General features: G+C 49.0%; 1 protein-coding gene across 2 annotated transcripts in view; it reads left to right on the top strand.

The window, feature by feature from the left end:
* The window catches only part of Sptb (spectrin beta, erythrocytic), a 135,344-nt gene that overhangs the window by 72,574 nt on the left and 50,742 nt on the right, over nucleotides 1-12,028 (top strand). The window contains exons 3-7 of one of the 2 annotated variants that reach the window (XM_005343232.2): nucleotides 7,396-7,547; nucleotides 9,318-9,491; nucleotides 10,292-10,383; nucleotides 11,354-11,434; nucleotides 11,741-11,856. In XM_005343232.2, coding sequence (XP_005343289.1) covers nucleotides 7,396-7,547; nucleotides 9,318-9,491; nucleotides 10,292-10,383; nucleotides 11,354-11,434; nucleotides 11,741-11,856 — 615 coding nt within the window. Of the gene's footprint in view, nucleotides 1-7,395; nucleotides 7,548-9,299; nucleotides 9,492-10,291; nucleotides 10,384-11,353; nucleotides 11,435-11,740; nucleotides 11,857-12,028 lie in introns of those variants that run through there. The other variant, XM_026779548.1, reaches the window with a different exon arrangement.

Here is a 12,028-nt window from a genome sequence, read left to right as displayed (position 1 = left end):
ACACATATATATATATATATATATATATATATATCAATAACAATTTGGCAAGGTGCTGTGTCACAGTGAAAACACAGAGGTCAGAGCTGCTGAGTTCACAGCCAAGATACAGGCGTGTGTGCAAGGAGATGGGAAGACAGGATGCAGACAAAGTATTGGGTCCTGTAATTCCCATTTTGAGATTGTTGTGTTTCTGCTGCTTTGACCTGCAATGATCGGTTCCTCCCAGTGGTGGTCTCTGTGTTTTTGGAGCCTGTCCTAGAACTAGCTCTTGTAGACAAGGCTGGCCTCGAACTCACAGAGATCTGCCTGTCTCTGCCTCCCAAGTGTTGGGATTAAAGGCGTGCACCACCACTGCCTGCCCATTTTGAGATTGTTGTGTTTCTGCTGCTTTGATAAGACACTGAACCAAGGCAACTTATAGAAGAAAGGGTTTATTGGGAAGGCCAAGAGTCCTTGACCATCATGGTGGGAAGCACGGTGGCAGGGAGGCAGGGAGGCGTGGTGCTGGGCAGTAGCTGAGTACTTGCATCCTCATCCTCAGGTAGGAGGCAGAGAGAGCTAACTGGGAATGCCGTGGGCTTTTGAAACATCAAAGCCTAGTCCACACGACACACCTCCTCCAACAAGACCACCTCCCCTTAATCTTTCCAAATAGTCACCAATGAAGGACCAAGAATTCAAATATGGGGGCCATCCTCATTTAATCCACCGCATGCCCTAGTCCCCTGAAGACTTCCTGCTGGGCCCCACATCTTAAAGTTTCCACTGCCTTCAGGAGCAGCAAGTTGTAGACCATATCGAGCCTCTATTACATGGACATTTGGGGACCATTCCTGGTCCAAGCTATAGCAGTAAAATTTTTCACATATTAAGCAAATTAATCTCTGTTATACACTCGATAGCATTTCTCCTCATTAGTTTCCCGTTGTTCATAATGTTTTACACACACAAACACACATACACACACACACACACACACACAAACCGTTTTAATGCATTTGAGCTTTCAATCTTTCATTTTCTGGCTTTTGGATTTGGTGTCATACTGACTCTCCATTAGTCACAGGGTTTCTCTGTGTTCCTGACTGTCCTAGAACTAGCTCTTGTAGACCAGGCTGGCCTCGAACTCACTGAGCTCGGCCTTCCTCTGCCTCCCAGGTGTCGGGATTAAAAGGGTGAGCCACCACTGCCCAGCTTCCATTAGTCTTATTTTAAACAGCTATCCTGCCATCACTGATGACTGCATTTTCGTTGTTTCAATCTTTTCTTCAACTAAATTTGGGTCAAAAATTGAATTAAAAAAATTCAAGTAAGTTTGATTCAAGAAATCTTGCTGGAATATGAAATACAGATTTATTTATTTATTTTTTGAGTGGCCATCTACTTTTGCAAAAAACTTTTACCGACAAGTTCTCTCTTTTTCTTCCGTATTTGAAATGTGCTTTTGTGAGCTGTCTGTGTGTCGCCAGGACTGTTTCCTCCTCATCGCCGTGTCCACCTTCCATATGATAATATGGTACAGTGTAATCATAAGGTTGTACTTGAAAACCATGTGATCCATTCGCTCAAAATTTCTTTTGTAGGCCTCTGGATCTTTTAAGGTTGTCTCTATATAGATTTTTAAATACTTATTTTAAGATGTAGCATGAATCATTTTGTCTCTTTGTTATCACTAGGGGCCTTGCAAATTAGTATTTTGGGACGACCCCGTCACACCTTCCCTGGTTCCTTTGTCTCTAGAATTAATTCTAAGTGTTAAAATATCCCTTCCCATTCTTGCCCCGGCCCCCTCTCCTACCTTCTCGGTAGCTGGGAACTGAACCCAGGACCTTTTAGTCTGTTTGTGTGTCTGTCTCTCTTTTTAGAGATTTTGTTTATTTTTATGTGTATTGCTGTTCTGCCTGCGTGCATGTCAGTGTGAAGATGTCATATTCACTAGAATTGAAGGTATAGACAGTTGTGAGCTGTCATGTAGGTGCTGGGAATTGAACCCAGGTCCTCTGGAAGAGCAGCCAGCGCTCCTAACTATTGAGCCATCTCTCCAGCCCTTAGTCTGTATTTCTAAGCCTCGCATTCCAGAGATTTCCATATCCATCTTAAAGCCTGTTTTCTACACACGTTCTCCTAACTGTAGCTATTGGGTGGCCTGTGGACAACTCCCACACCTTTCCGCTTGGGCTCAGTCCATCTCCCTCCTGCCCTTCCAAAGTGCTTTTCTTCATGAAGATATTTTTGACAACTCCAGCTATCAACATGGCCTCTCTCCACATTGGCTACGTGAGCGTCTATTATAGATGCTATTCATCTGGTAGCTAATCCAGTACTACTTTGTGCAGCATGCATGTTTGTATTGGTCAGGGTTCTCTAATTCTGTGACTCTGTGGCTCTCAACCTTCCTGATGCTACAACCCCTTAATACAGTTACTCATGTAGTGGTGACTCCCAACTATACAATTATCTTCGTTGCTACTTCATAATGGTAATTTTGCTACTGTTATAAATCATAAGATAAATATCTGATATGCAGATGGTCTTGGGAGACCCCTGTGAAAGACCTGTTTGACCCTTTGGGGGTGACGACCCACAGGTTGAGAACCACTGCTCTAAAGGAACAGACCTGATAGAATTGTGTAATTGTGTGTGTGTGTGTGTGTGCGCGTGCGTGCGTGCGTGCATGCATGCACACATGTCGGAACACTTGCAAGCATTTATTAGAGTGGCCCATAGACTTAGTCTGTTTGGGTAGTCCAGCAATGACTGTCTCCCAACAGAAGGCCAACAATTCAGTAGTTGTTCAGCCCATGGCCTAAAGGTCAGCAGTCCCAATCTGGTGCTGGAGTCTTGGAGGATTCCGCGAGAGCATCTGTCTACATTGAAATCCTTAGTTCCTAAGACCAACACAGTAAATCCTCACAACAGAATAGATTACCTGCTGGGGAGAGTGAGAGCAAGCAGGAAAAAGGCAAAAGCTCCCTTCTTCCATGTCCTTTTATGTGGGCTGCCACCAGTAGGTGTGGCCCAGATTTGGAGTAGCTCACCTGACCTCAAACAAACCAATCAATAAAGTCCCTCACAGCTAGGCGGTGGTGGTGCACAGCTTAATCCTAGCACTTGGGAGGCAGAGGCAGGTGGATCTCTGAGTTCGAGGCCAGCCTGGTCTACAGAGCGAGTTCCAGTACAGCTAGAGCTGTTACATAGAGAAACTGGCTTATAATACCGCCCCCCAAAGTCCCTCCCAGACAGACCCAGCTGCACGGGCTCCAGCTGATTGCAGGTGTGGTCAGGTTGGTCACCATCATCAGCCATCTCGGTCTTGAAAAAATGCACATTGTTTCTGAGCCTCTCATTCCAGACATCTCGGCCACAAAATGAACTGTGAGTTTGTGTATTTTCTTGAACCAGATCCTTACCGAGGGAGTGTGAGCCATTTGTGTCTCAGCAGCCTCACGGGACAGTTCCTGGGATATAGTGCCGGTGGTGGAAGGTTGGCACCTTCTGTGTGCTGGCACTTTTCATACACAACCGTGCTTGTCAGTGGGTGACTCTTTGAGGGTTTCAGTATCTTGGGTATATTTGACTTCAAGCTAAACGTCTGCAGGAAGTGGGGAATGGGTGAGAAAGAGGAGCAGAGGAGAATGGAGAGGCCATGCTTTATGCTACAGAGACACGTAGTCAGAGTTTCTATTTTTCTGTTGCTGTGAAGGGACACTGTGACCATGGCAACTCTTTTGGTTTTTCGAGATAGGGTTTCTCTGTAGCCCTGGATGTCCTGGAAGTCAATCTGTAGGCCAGGCTGACCTTGAACTCACGGAGATCTGCCTGCCTCTGCTGCCTCCCTAAGTGCGAGGATTAAAGGCGTGCACCACCACTGCCTGGCGGCAACTATGACAACAGTTATAAAGAAAAACAGTGGTCTACAGTTCAGAGATTCAGTCCGCTATCATCATAGTGAGACATGGTGCTAGAGAGGGGTAGCTGAGAGTTCTGTATCTTGTCAGGCAACGAGAACTGAACTGAGACACTGGGCCTGGCTTGAGCGTATATGAGACCTCAAAGCCCACCCCTGCATTGACACACTTCCTCCAACAAGACCATGTCACCACTCCCTCTGAGCTTATGGGGGCCAATTACATCCAAACTACAACAATATCCACGTCCCTCCCCCCATTGCTGGGTGTGCAAGGCCGGGGCTCTAGAAACAAGCACTAGCTTCTGCAGGGCCTTACTGAAGCTTTCTTCTTCTTCAGGCTCTATGTTAAGATTGCTGGGTCTCTTGTGAGCAGCAGGCCTCATGCACAGTCCCCTCTTCCTGCTCATGTGACCATGGTCCAACCAGCAGCTGTCTCAGGCCCACTGGCCTCCCCTGCACTCAGACGACTCCCGAGGAGCGTCTAGGTCTTAAGGGAGGAATGTGTTGAGCATGCCAGTGTGTGGCAGCTGAGCGAGTAGCTAATGGAAACTACCCCCACCCTGGGCCCTTCCTCTGCTCGTGATCATCGTTAGCCTCTCAGAATCTTTCCCAGGTCTCAACATGGCAAAGTGTTTCACAGTGCTAGGGATTCTGGGTAATCTCCCCGCCCCCTTAAATGAAGGCAGCCGAGAGGCCATCTGCTGTGATCCAAGCCTGCAGCTCCAGCATCATCGTGTATTGAAAACTGAGGAGGGCCCAGGGTGCTTTAGGAGACTTCTCTACCAATGTATACGCCAGCCTAGCAGCCTGGAGTTAGATTCTGTGGCCCCGGCTAGAAGCATGTCCTTATTCTTTCTCAGGCACAGATAAATAGGGGTGAGCGCCATGTAGTGAAATCTAAAGATTTTTTTTGTCTTTGTTTGTTAGTTTTTGTAGACAGGGATTCTCCATGTAGCCTTGGCTGTCCCAGAACTAGCTGTTGACCAGGCTGGCCTTGAACTTACAGAGCTCTGCCTGCTTCTGTCTTCCAAGTACTAGGATTAAAGACCACCTTGCAAAACCTTTGGATTTTTGAGCAGGAAACTTAGGAAACAAAAAGAAGGTGTCAGTTTTTGAGGACACTCACCTCTAGAGTGGCCCAAACGCTAGTCCCTGGGTCAAAGTTTTCACCTCTGACTTAAGGAACAAGTCTAGGGAAGGCCTTGGGGTGGGGATGGGGGCTCTAGCTGGCTCCACTAAAGCCCAGTATACCCAGAGTAAATACCCTTGCATTCCATCCTGCATATCATCAAAACTTTACTTACATTTTTTGCTAAAGCAGCCCGTAAAACCAAGGAAACGTTTTAATTTGCTGTTGACAGAGGGGTACGTTGGGGATTTTCTTGGCCCAGAGGCCCAGAATGAGTGAATGCCACTTAAGTTTTCCATTTATTTAAGACCAGCACAGTTCCCCTCCTCTTCGTGGAGATCTTCTTTAAGTGGCTGCCTTAGAAGTGTTTATCTGAGGCTCACACACCCATCGCCTTGCTCACAGAGTGTCCGCTCAGGATAGGAACTCTGGTTCGCCCTTGCGTTCCCTACGACCTCCACTCAGTGCTGAACACCTTACAGTGGCAGAGTAAGCACTGGCTGAAAGGGTGAACAGACGAATAAGAGGCTGAGTTCTTACCACTGAAACAGCCATGAAGCAGGAAGGAGTCTGATGGCATCAGCCTCGGGGGCTGCCAGCATCGTACGCTGGGGGCAGCACCAACTCAGTTCCTCTTGTGTTATGTCGAGCCTGACATTCAATCATCTAAAAAGCCAACCCTTCCTCGGTTTGGACTCAGTTGAGCGCACATCCAGCCCTCCTCTCCAGTGTTGGCACCCCCTCCTGGATGGGATAGCCATGTCTGCCCTGGCTGTGACCCACACTCACACGCACTCTGCCCAGGCATCCTGCAGGCCCCCAGACCCAGACCTGCTCCCCGGTGAGCTCCTCAGGTGCTGTTCACAAAACCACACTGTCTTCTCTCCTGCTGTTTCTGTCCTTTTCCCCCTCCCTTGCTGCTCCTCTCTGTCATTCTCTCCCTTCTGTTTGTGCTGTCCAGTCTCTTCTCTCAGGCCCTAGCCCGGATGCCTCAGCAGTATTTATTACACAGAGGTTCCTCTGAGTGGTGCCCATCTGAGCTAGTTTAACACGGGCTAGGGGCTTGGGCTGCTCATTCATCGTGGAGGTGCCTTGTCACCATCCTAGGGCTGAAAGTCAGCATCCCTTGCCTGCCATTCGGGGGTGAGATGGTAACATAGGCACCGACGGCTTCCAGCCCAAGCCTTCGTCCTCTCTAATCTCCTGTGGATCAGCGGTCTGCACATCTCCACTCTTCTTGTCATTTTCTGCCTAGCAGGAGCTGACTGCTTGAGCACACACGGTATGCCGTTAGACCCAGCACACACCTGCCACATAACGGAACCGAATGAATGCCTCGCTAGTCCCCCGCAATACAGCTAGAGTGCCTACTGGGTAGCAAGATTCAAGGCCTGAGAATCTCAGGCAAATGAGATAGACTACTATGGGCCCCGTGAGCCACAGTCTTGTAGGAAAGGTATATATATATATATATATATTATTTTTTTCAACTAATCCTTCACAAGAATTCAGGAATCATAGGCACCCACAGAGGGAGTCAAGAAAAGCCCTCCTGAGAAGTCCATTTGCCCTGACTTTAAAGGACAAATAGGAATTAAGTGCAGGGCATGTGGGAAAATGCTGAGAGCATTCCAGGGCAGAAGGAATGGATGGATGGCTGGAGAGGACGCCACTTGTTTGTTCCCGGCTGCTCAGCCCCGAAATAATCACACAAAACTGTATTAATTAAATCACTGCTTGGCCCACTAGCTATAGCTTCTTATTGGCTAACTCTTACATATTAATTTAACCCATTTCTAGGTGATGTGGCTGTGGCTTACCGCAAGATTCCAATTGGCATCTGCCTCTGGCAGCTCCATGGCTTCTCTCTGACTCCACCCTTCTTCCTCCCAGCATTCAGCTTAGTTTCCCCCCCACCCCCAGCTAAGTTCTGCCCTGCTAAAGGTCCAAAGCGATTTCTTTATTCATTAATGGTAATCACAGCACACTGGGGGAAATCCCACATCAGGAGGTAGGGAAAGTGGGATGATGGATGGATTGAGAGATGGATAAAGCTGGTATTAAAATCTAAATTCAATGGCAGACATCAGGAAACAGGAGGCTGAATCAGGATGTCTTGTTATAGTGCATAGGTGGTGGAGGTGGTGCTGGTGGTGGTTGCTCCACTGCTTTGGTTCTGAAGATCCCAAGCTGCCAAGGTTGGCAAATACTCCCAGGAATGAGGTGGAATGAATGCAACAGCCTCCTCTGCCAGGCAAGGATGACCCTAGAATTACAGTAAAGCTCTTCAGCTCTATGGTACACCAGCCCTCCCGACCCCGGGCAGCTCACCCAAGGTTCTTCTCCTCCCCAGATGAGCGGGAAGTTGTTCAAAAGAAGACCTTTACGAAATGGGTCAACTCCCACCTGGCTCGAGTGTCCTGCCGCATCAGCGATCTCTACAAGGACCTGCGGGACGGGCGCATGCTCATCAAGCTGCTGGAGGTGCTCTCCGGAGAGATGCTGGTAAGGCTCTTCCAGCCTGTGGCTGATGCCGTCAGCCCCTCTTCAGGAAAGGCATTTGCTGGAGCGCAGAGGGTGCCATAGGCTGCCGGGGTTTCTCACTGTTCCTCTCCGAGGCTCCAGACTTACGATGTCAAGGGTCCATGGCTGACTGGGTTCTCTGACTTCTTCCCAGATTGCCCTGCCCCCTTCAGGCTCCTCCCAGAAGCTAAGCAGAGCTTTGCCCTTCTCACTGGGGTCTCTGGGCAGTTGGGAGCTGGGATGCTGCTGGAGAGATTGCGTTCCTTTTGGAACCAGAGGAAAGGATGGGAGAAAGTTTGCTGTGTACTTTGCCACAGGTCCAAGTGGAGCCCGTTAGGGGGCCTCTTGGTGGTCCCTGCCCAGCACTGTGGTAGGTGAGGGTGTTTACTTTGCTCCGTCACTTCCTTTGTGACCGTGGGCTGTCAGGTAGGGTCTTCCTCACCTCCGCTTCCTCCAGGTATAGTATGAGGTTGTGAGATCCTCGGGGTCTGGGTGAAAAGCCACCGGGTTCTTCTACCTTTTCAATTCCAGGCTGCACACACTGAAATTCCACAGGAAAGGGTTGCCCCAGGACCCCTTCAAAAGACAGTTAGGAGCAGTAGGCCAAGCTGGTAGAGTGCTCGAGGACCTGAGTCTGACCCTAGAATGCACATAGGAAAGCTGGCATGGTGATACGTTGGGCTTTTATAATCCCAGCACCAGGAAGGTAGATACAGGGCAATCCCTGGGACTCCCCTGTCCAGCCAATCCAGCCTCCTTGGCAAGTTCCAGATCAGTAAGAGACTGTCTCAAAGAATCAAAACATAATGGTGAGCAGTGACTGAAGAATGACACCCAACATTGTCCTCTGACCTCCACGCACACCTACATATCTGCACACACATGCATCGATACCCACACACTAGCGTTAATAATAATCCCCTTGGGTTTTTTATGTTATTTACTTATTGTGTATACAATATTCTGTCTGTGTGCATGTCTGCAGGCCAGAAGAGAGCACCAGACCTCTTTAAAGATGGTTGTGAGCCACCATGTGGTTGCTGGGAATTGAACTCAGGACCTTTGGAAGAGCAGGCAATGCTCTTAACCACTGAGCCATCTCTCCAGCCCCCTCCCCTTGGGTTTTGACTGAGGTATTCAGGGGAGGAAGATTTGGTGGGGATGGGGACATTGTCAGTCACCAATCAGAAAAACCATTCTTACTACTGCCTAGCAGAGAGTGGTTCTTAGAACTGTGCCTGTACATGGCAAGTATTCAGTTCACTGCTGTGTTCCAGAGTTTGATTGTCATTTAGCGCCCACTCAGAAGGCTGGGTCAGGCCCAGAAGGGCTCTTAGGAAGCCTGGTTGAGTGCTTGAGACAGGAACCTTCTGAATTTTGATAAAGGAAGGAGGTACTGGAGAGATTGCCCGTCCAGTTAAGCCCTGGCTACTCTTTCAGAGGACCCAGTTTCAATTCCCAGTACTCGGATGGCATCCTGTAACTCCAGTTCCAGGGTATCTAATGCCCTCTTCTGGACTCTGTGGACACTGCACGCATATGGTGCGCTGACATAAACAACAGGCAAAACACCCAGAAACATAAAAGTGAAAATAAATGAATAAGTGTAAAAAACTGTAGCGACCGTGGAGCCTGGAATTTGGCCAGGAAGACAAAGGGTAGAGCTGGTGGCATCAGCTGATAGAGGTTGCGGCCACCTCTGGTGTGACTGTGACGTCCCTTCATGCCCACGAGGCCACTGTTGTCCCTTAGCCAAGGCCCACCAAGGGCAAGATGCGCATCCACTGCCTGGAGAATGTGGACAAAGCCTTGCAGTTCCTCAAGGAGCAGCGCGTGCACCTGGAGAATATGGGCTCCCATGATATCGTGGATGGCAACCACCGCCTGGTCCTAGGCCTCATCTGGACCATCATCCTCCGATTCCAGGTAGGTTCTGCTCCAGCACTGAGAACCTTGCAAAATACTGACTAGAGCATGTTTACGGACATCTAGGGAGACTAGAAGTGATCATGGGATGGAGAAGCTACATTCCAAAGTGCTATAGCTCAGGACAGCTGCCCAGCTGCAGTCTTTCAAGGGGGGGCGGGGCGGGGAATAGAAGTTGACTCGTATTTAGGTTGCAATGTTGTCCCTTCACCCTTTGTGTGTAACTTCTTCCTGTTTGAAATAATATGGCTCGGAAATTGCAAAAATAGTACAGAAAAAAAACCCCATCCTTTTATACTTTTTAAACTACAAACGTTTTCCCATCTATAACTCAAGGCTCTCTCCTTGGTCCTCGGCCTCCACCTTAGGAGGGGAGGGGATGCTGTCCACTTTCTTCTTCCCACAGCTAACCACGTTTGGACACACCCTCACAGACCCACCCAGAAGTGTGTGTCACTGATCTGCTAGCCAGAGCTCAGTACTCCCTATTAGTAATTCTACCCAACATCTGTGTTGTTGTGCCACCCTGCGAGGCATTGTACCTCCGGGGAAGGTGTCAGGGCATCTTATTGTTCTCAAACTCCTGTTATAGAGGTATCTGTGTCACCTCTGATACCAGGTGCCATTCTGGTTGACTGAGGCAAACAAGTCGGCAACTAGGACCCAAGACCTTAGGGGGCTGTAGGAATGAGTGCTACAGAGATGTGGAGGGGCAAAGGGATAGAGTCTTCCCGGGAAAGCGGGAAGGCATAGAGCCAGATACAGAGTTACTCTTCTCTTTCTTATTCTGCCACTCCCAGATTCAGGACATCGTTGTCCAAACTCAAGAAGGTCGTGAGACACGCTCAGCTAAAGACGCGCTGCTCCTGTGGTGCCAGATGAAGACGGCGGGGTGTGTATACCCTGCCGACCTGCCATTACTGTGTTCCCTACCAGCCCCTTGCTTCCCCTAGGGCAGTGGTTCTCAACCTTCCTAACGCTGAGACCCTTTAATATGGTTCCTCATGTTGTGGGGATGCCAACCATAAAATTATTTTTGTTGCCACTTCATAACTGTAATTTTGCTACTGTTATGAATGGTAATGTAAATATCTGATATGTGACCTGTGAAAGGGTTGTTTGACCCTCCTCCCCAAACTTCTGCCCTCAGGGTTGCCCCAAGAAGCACCAGACACCAGTCCCTCAGAACTATAGCAGCTTTGGTACAGTTGATTCAAGTCTGCCCTGACCTGATTCTTCTGAAACTCGAGATTCCTTTCCAGAGTCACCACGGTCAAACTGTGGAACCTGTTGAGTTATGAGCCACAGTTAACGGGGGGTGTCTTTGTGTGGCTTAGCTGTATGAAGCATGATTAATAAAAACTTAGATAGAGAAATTGGGGTTCAAACTGAAGATCAGAAAAGCAAAACAACCAGCCACAGGCTTTAACCTCTACCTCAGTCCGAAATGGCAATCCTGCCTCCAGGAATCTCAGAATGAGACTGTGTCTGTGAGCTGTCTCCTTCCATCTTATACTTCTCTCTAGGGCTGGGATTAAAGGTGTGCACCACTGGGATTAAAGGCATGCACCACCCAGTTTCTGTGGCAAACTAGTGTGGCTGCTGGGATTAAAGGTGTATGTTAGCACTGCCTGGCCTGTAAGGCTGACCAGCAGGGCTGTTTTGCTCTCTGATCTTCAGGCAAGCTTTATTTATTAAAATACAAATGAAATGCCACGTACTACAGTGTATGTTCTTATGTTGAAGCAACTCAAGATGGGGCAGGTCTGACCCTCTCCTGGCATATGGGCCCTCAGCTCAGATGCTTGTTTGAGACCTCAAAAGGATGTGTTTCTTAGTTTTAATGTTTCTCTTGAATGCAGCTACCCCCATGTCAATGTTACCAACTTCACCTCCAGCTGGAAAGATGGCCTGGCCTTCAATGCCCTAATACATAAACACCGGTAAGGGGAGCTTGGTACTGAGGGAGGATTTGATACCCTGCACTTAACCAGAGGTTGGGGGTGGGGGATGCCTCTGCTCCTTCTTCTTTCATCCTTGGCCTTCCCTAGAGCTCCTGCTTCCCTCAACGTCCGGTCCTTCCAAACTGGTGCTCACGCTTCCCCTGTCTCTTGGTCTTGTATCTCATTTCTCCCGCCTGCCTTCCCAACTCCCCACGTTTGTCTAGCGTCCTTACTTCATGCTGCTACTGTCCTGTGTGTGAGACCACCATGGCCCCGCCATCTTAACAGTTCAACCCTTTTCCCCAGGCCTGACCTCATCGACTTTGACAAGCTAAAGGATTCCAACGCCCGGCATAACTTGGAGCACGCATTTGATGTGGCCGAACGCCAGCTGGGCATCATCCCACTCCTTGACCCCGAAGGTGAATCCCACCCATTTTACTCCCTCCCAGGGCTGGTCCAGGTGCCTGGGAAGCTACAGGCACGGGTATGTTGAGACCAAGTCAGGGCCCTGCTCTGCTCCTCAGTGACGAGTAGGTTTTCAGCAGACACCTGGCTGATAGGGAAGGTCCTTGAGGTCTTGGATCCTCTTTC

The sequence above is a fragment of the Microtus ochrogaster genome, chromosome 1 (genome assembly GCF_000317375.1).
Source record: "Microtus ochrogaster isolate Prairie Vole_2 chromosome 1, MicOch1.0, whole genome shotgun sequence".
Lineage (NCBI taxonomy): Eukaryota > Metazoa > Chordata > Mammalia > Rodentia > Cricetidae > Microtus > Microtus ochrogaster.
Note: the sequence above shows the minus strand (reverse complement) of the source record. Positions and strands in the feature narration are given on the sequence as shown.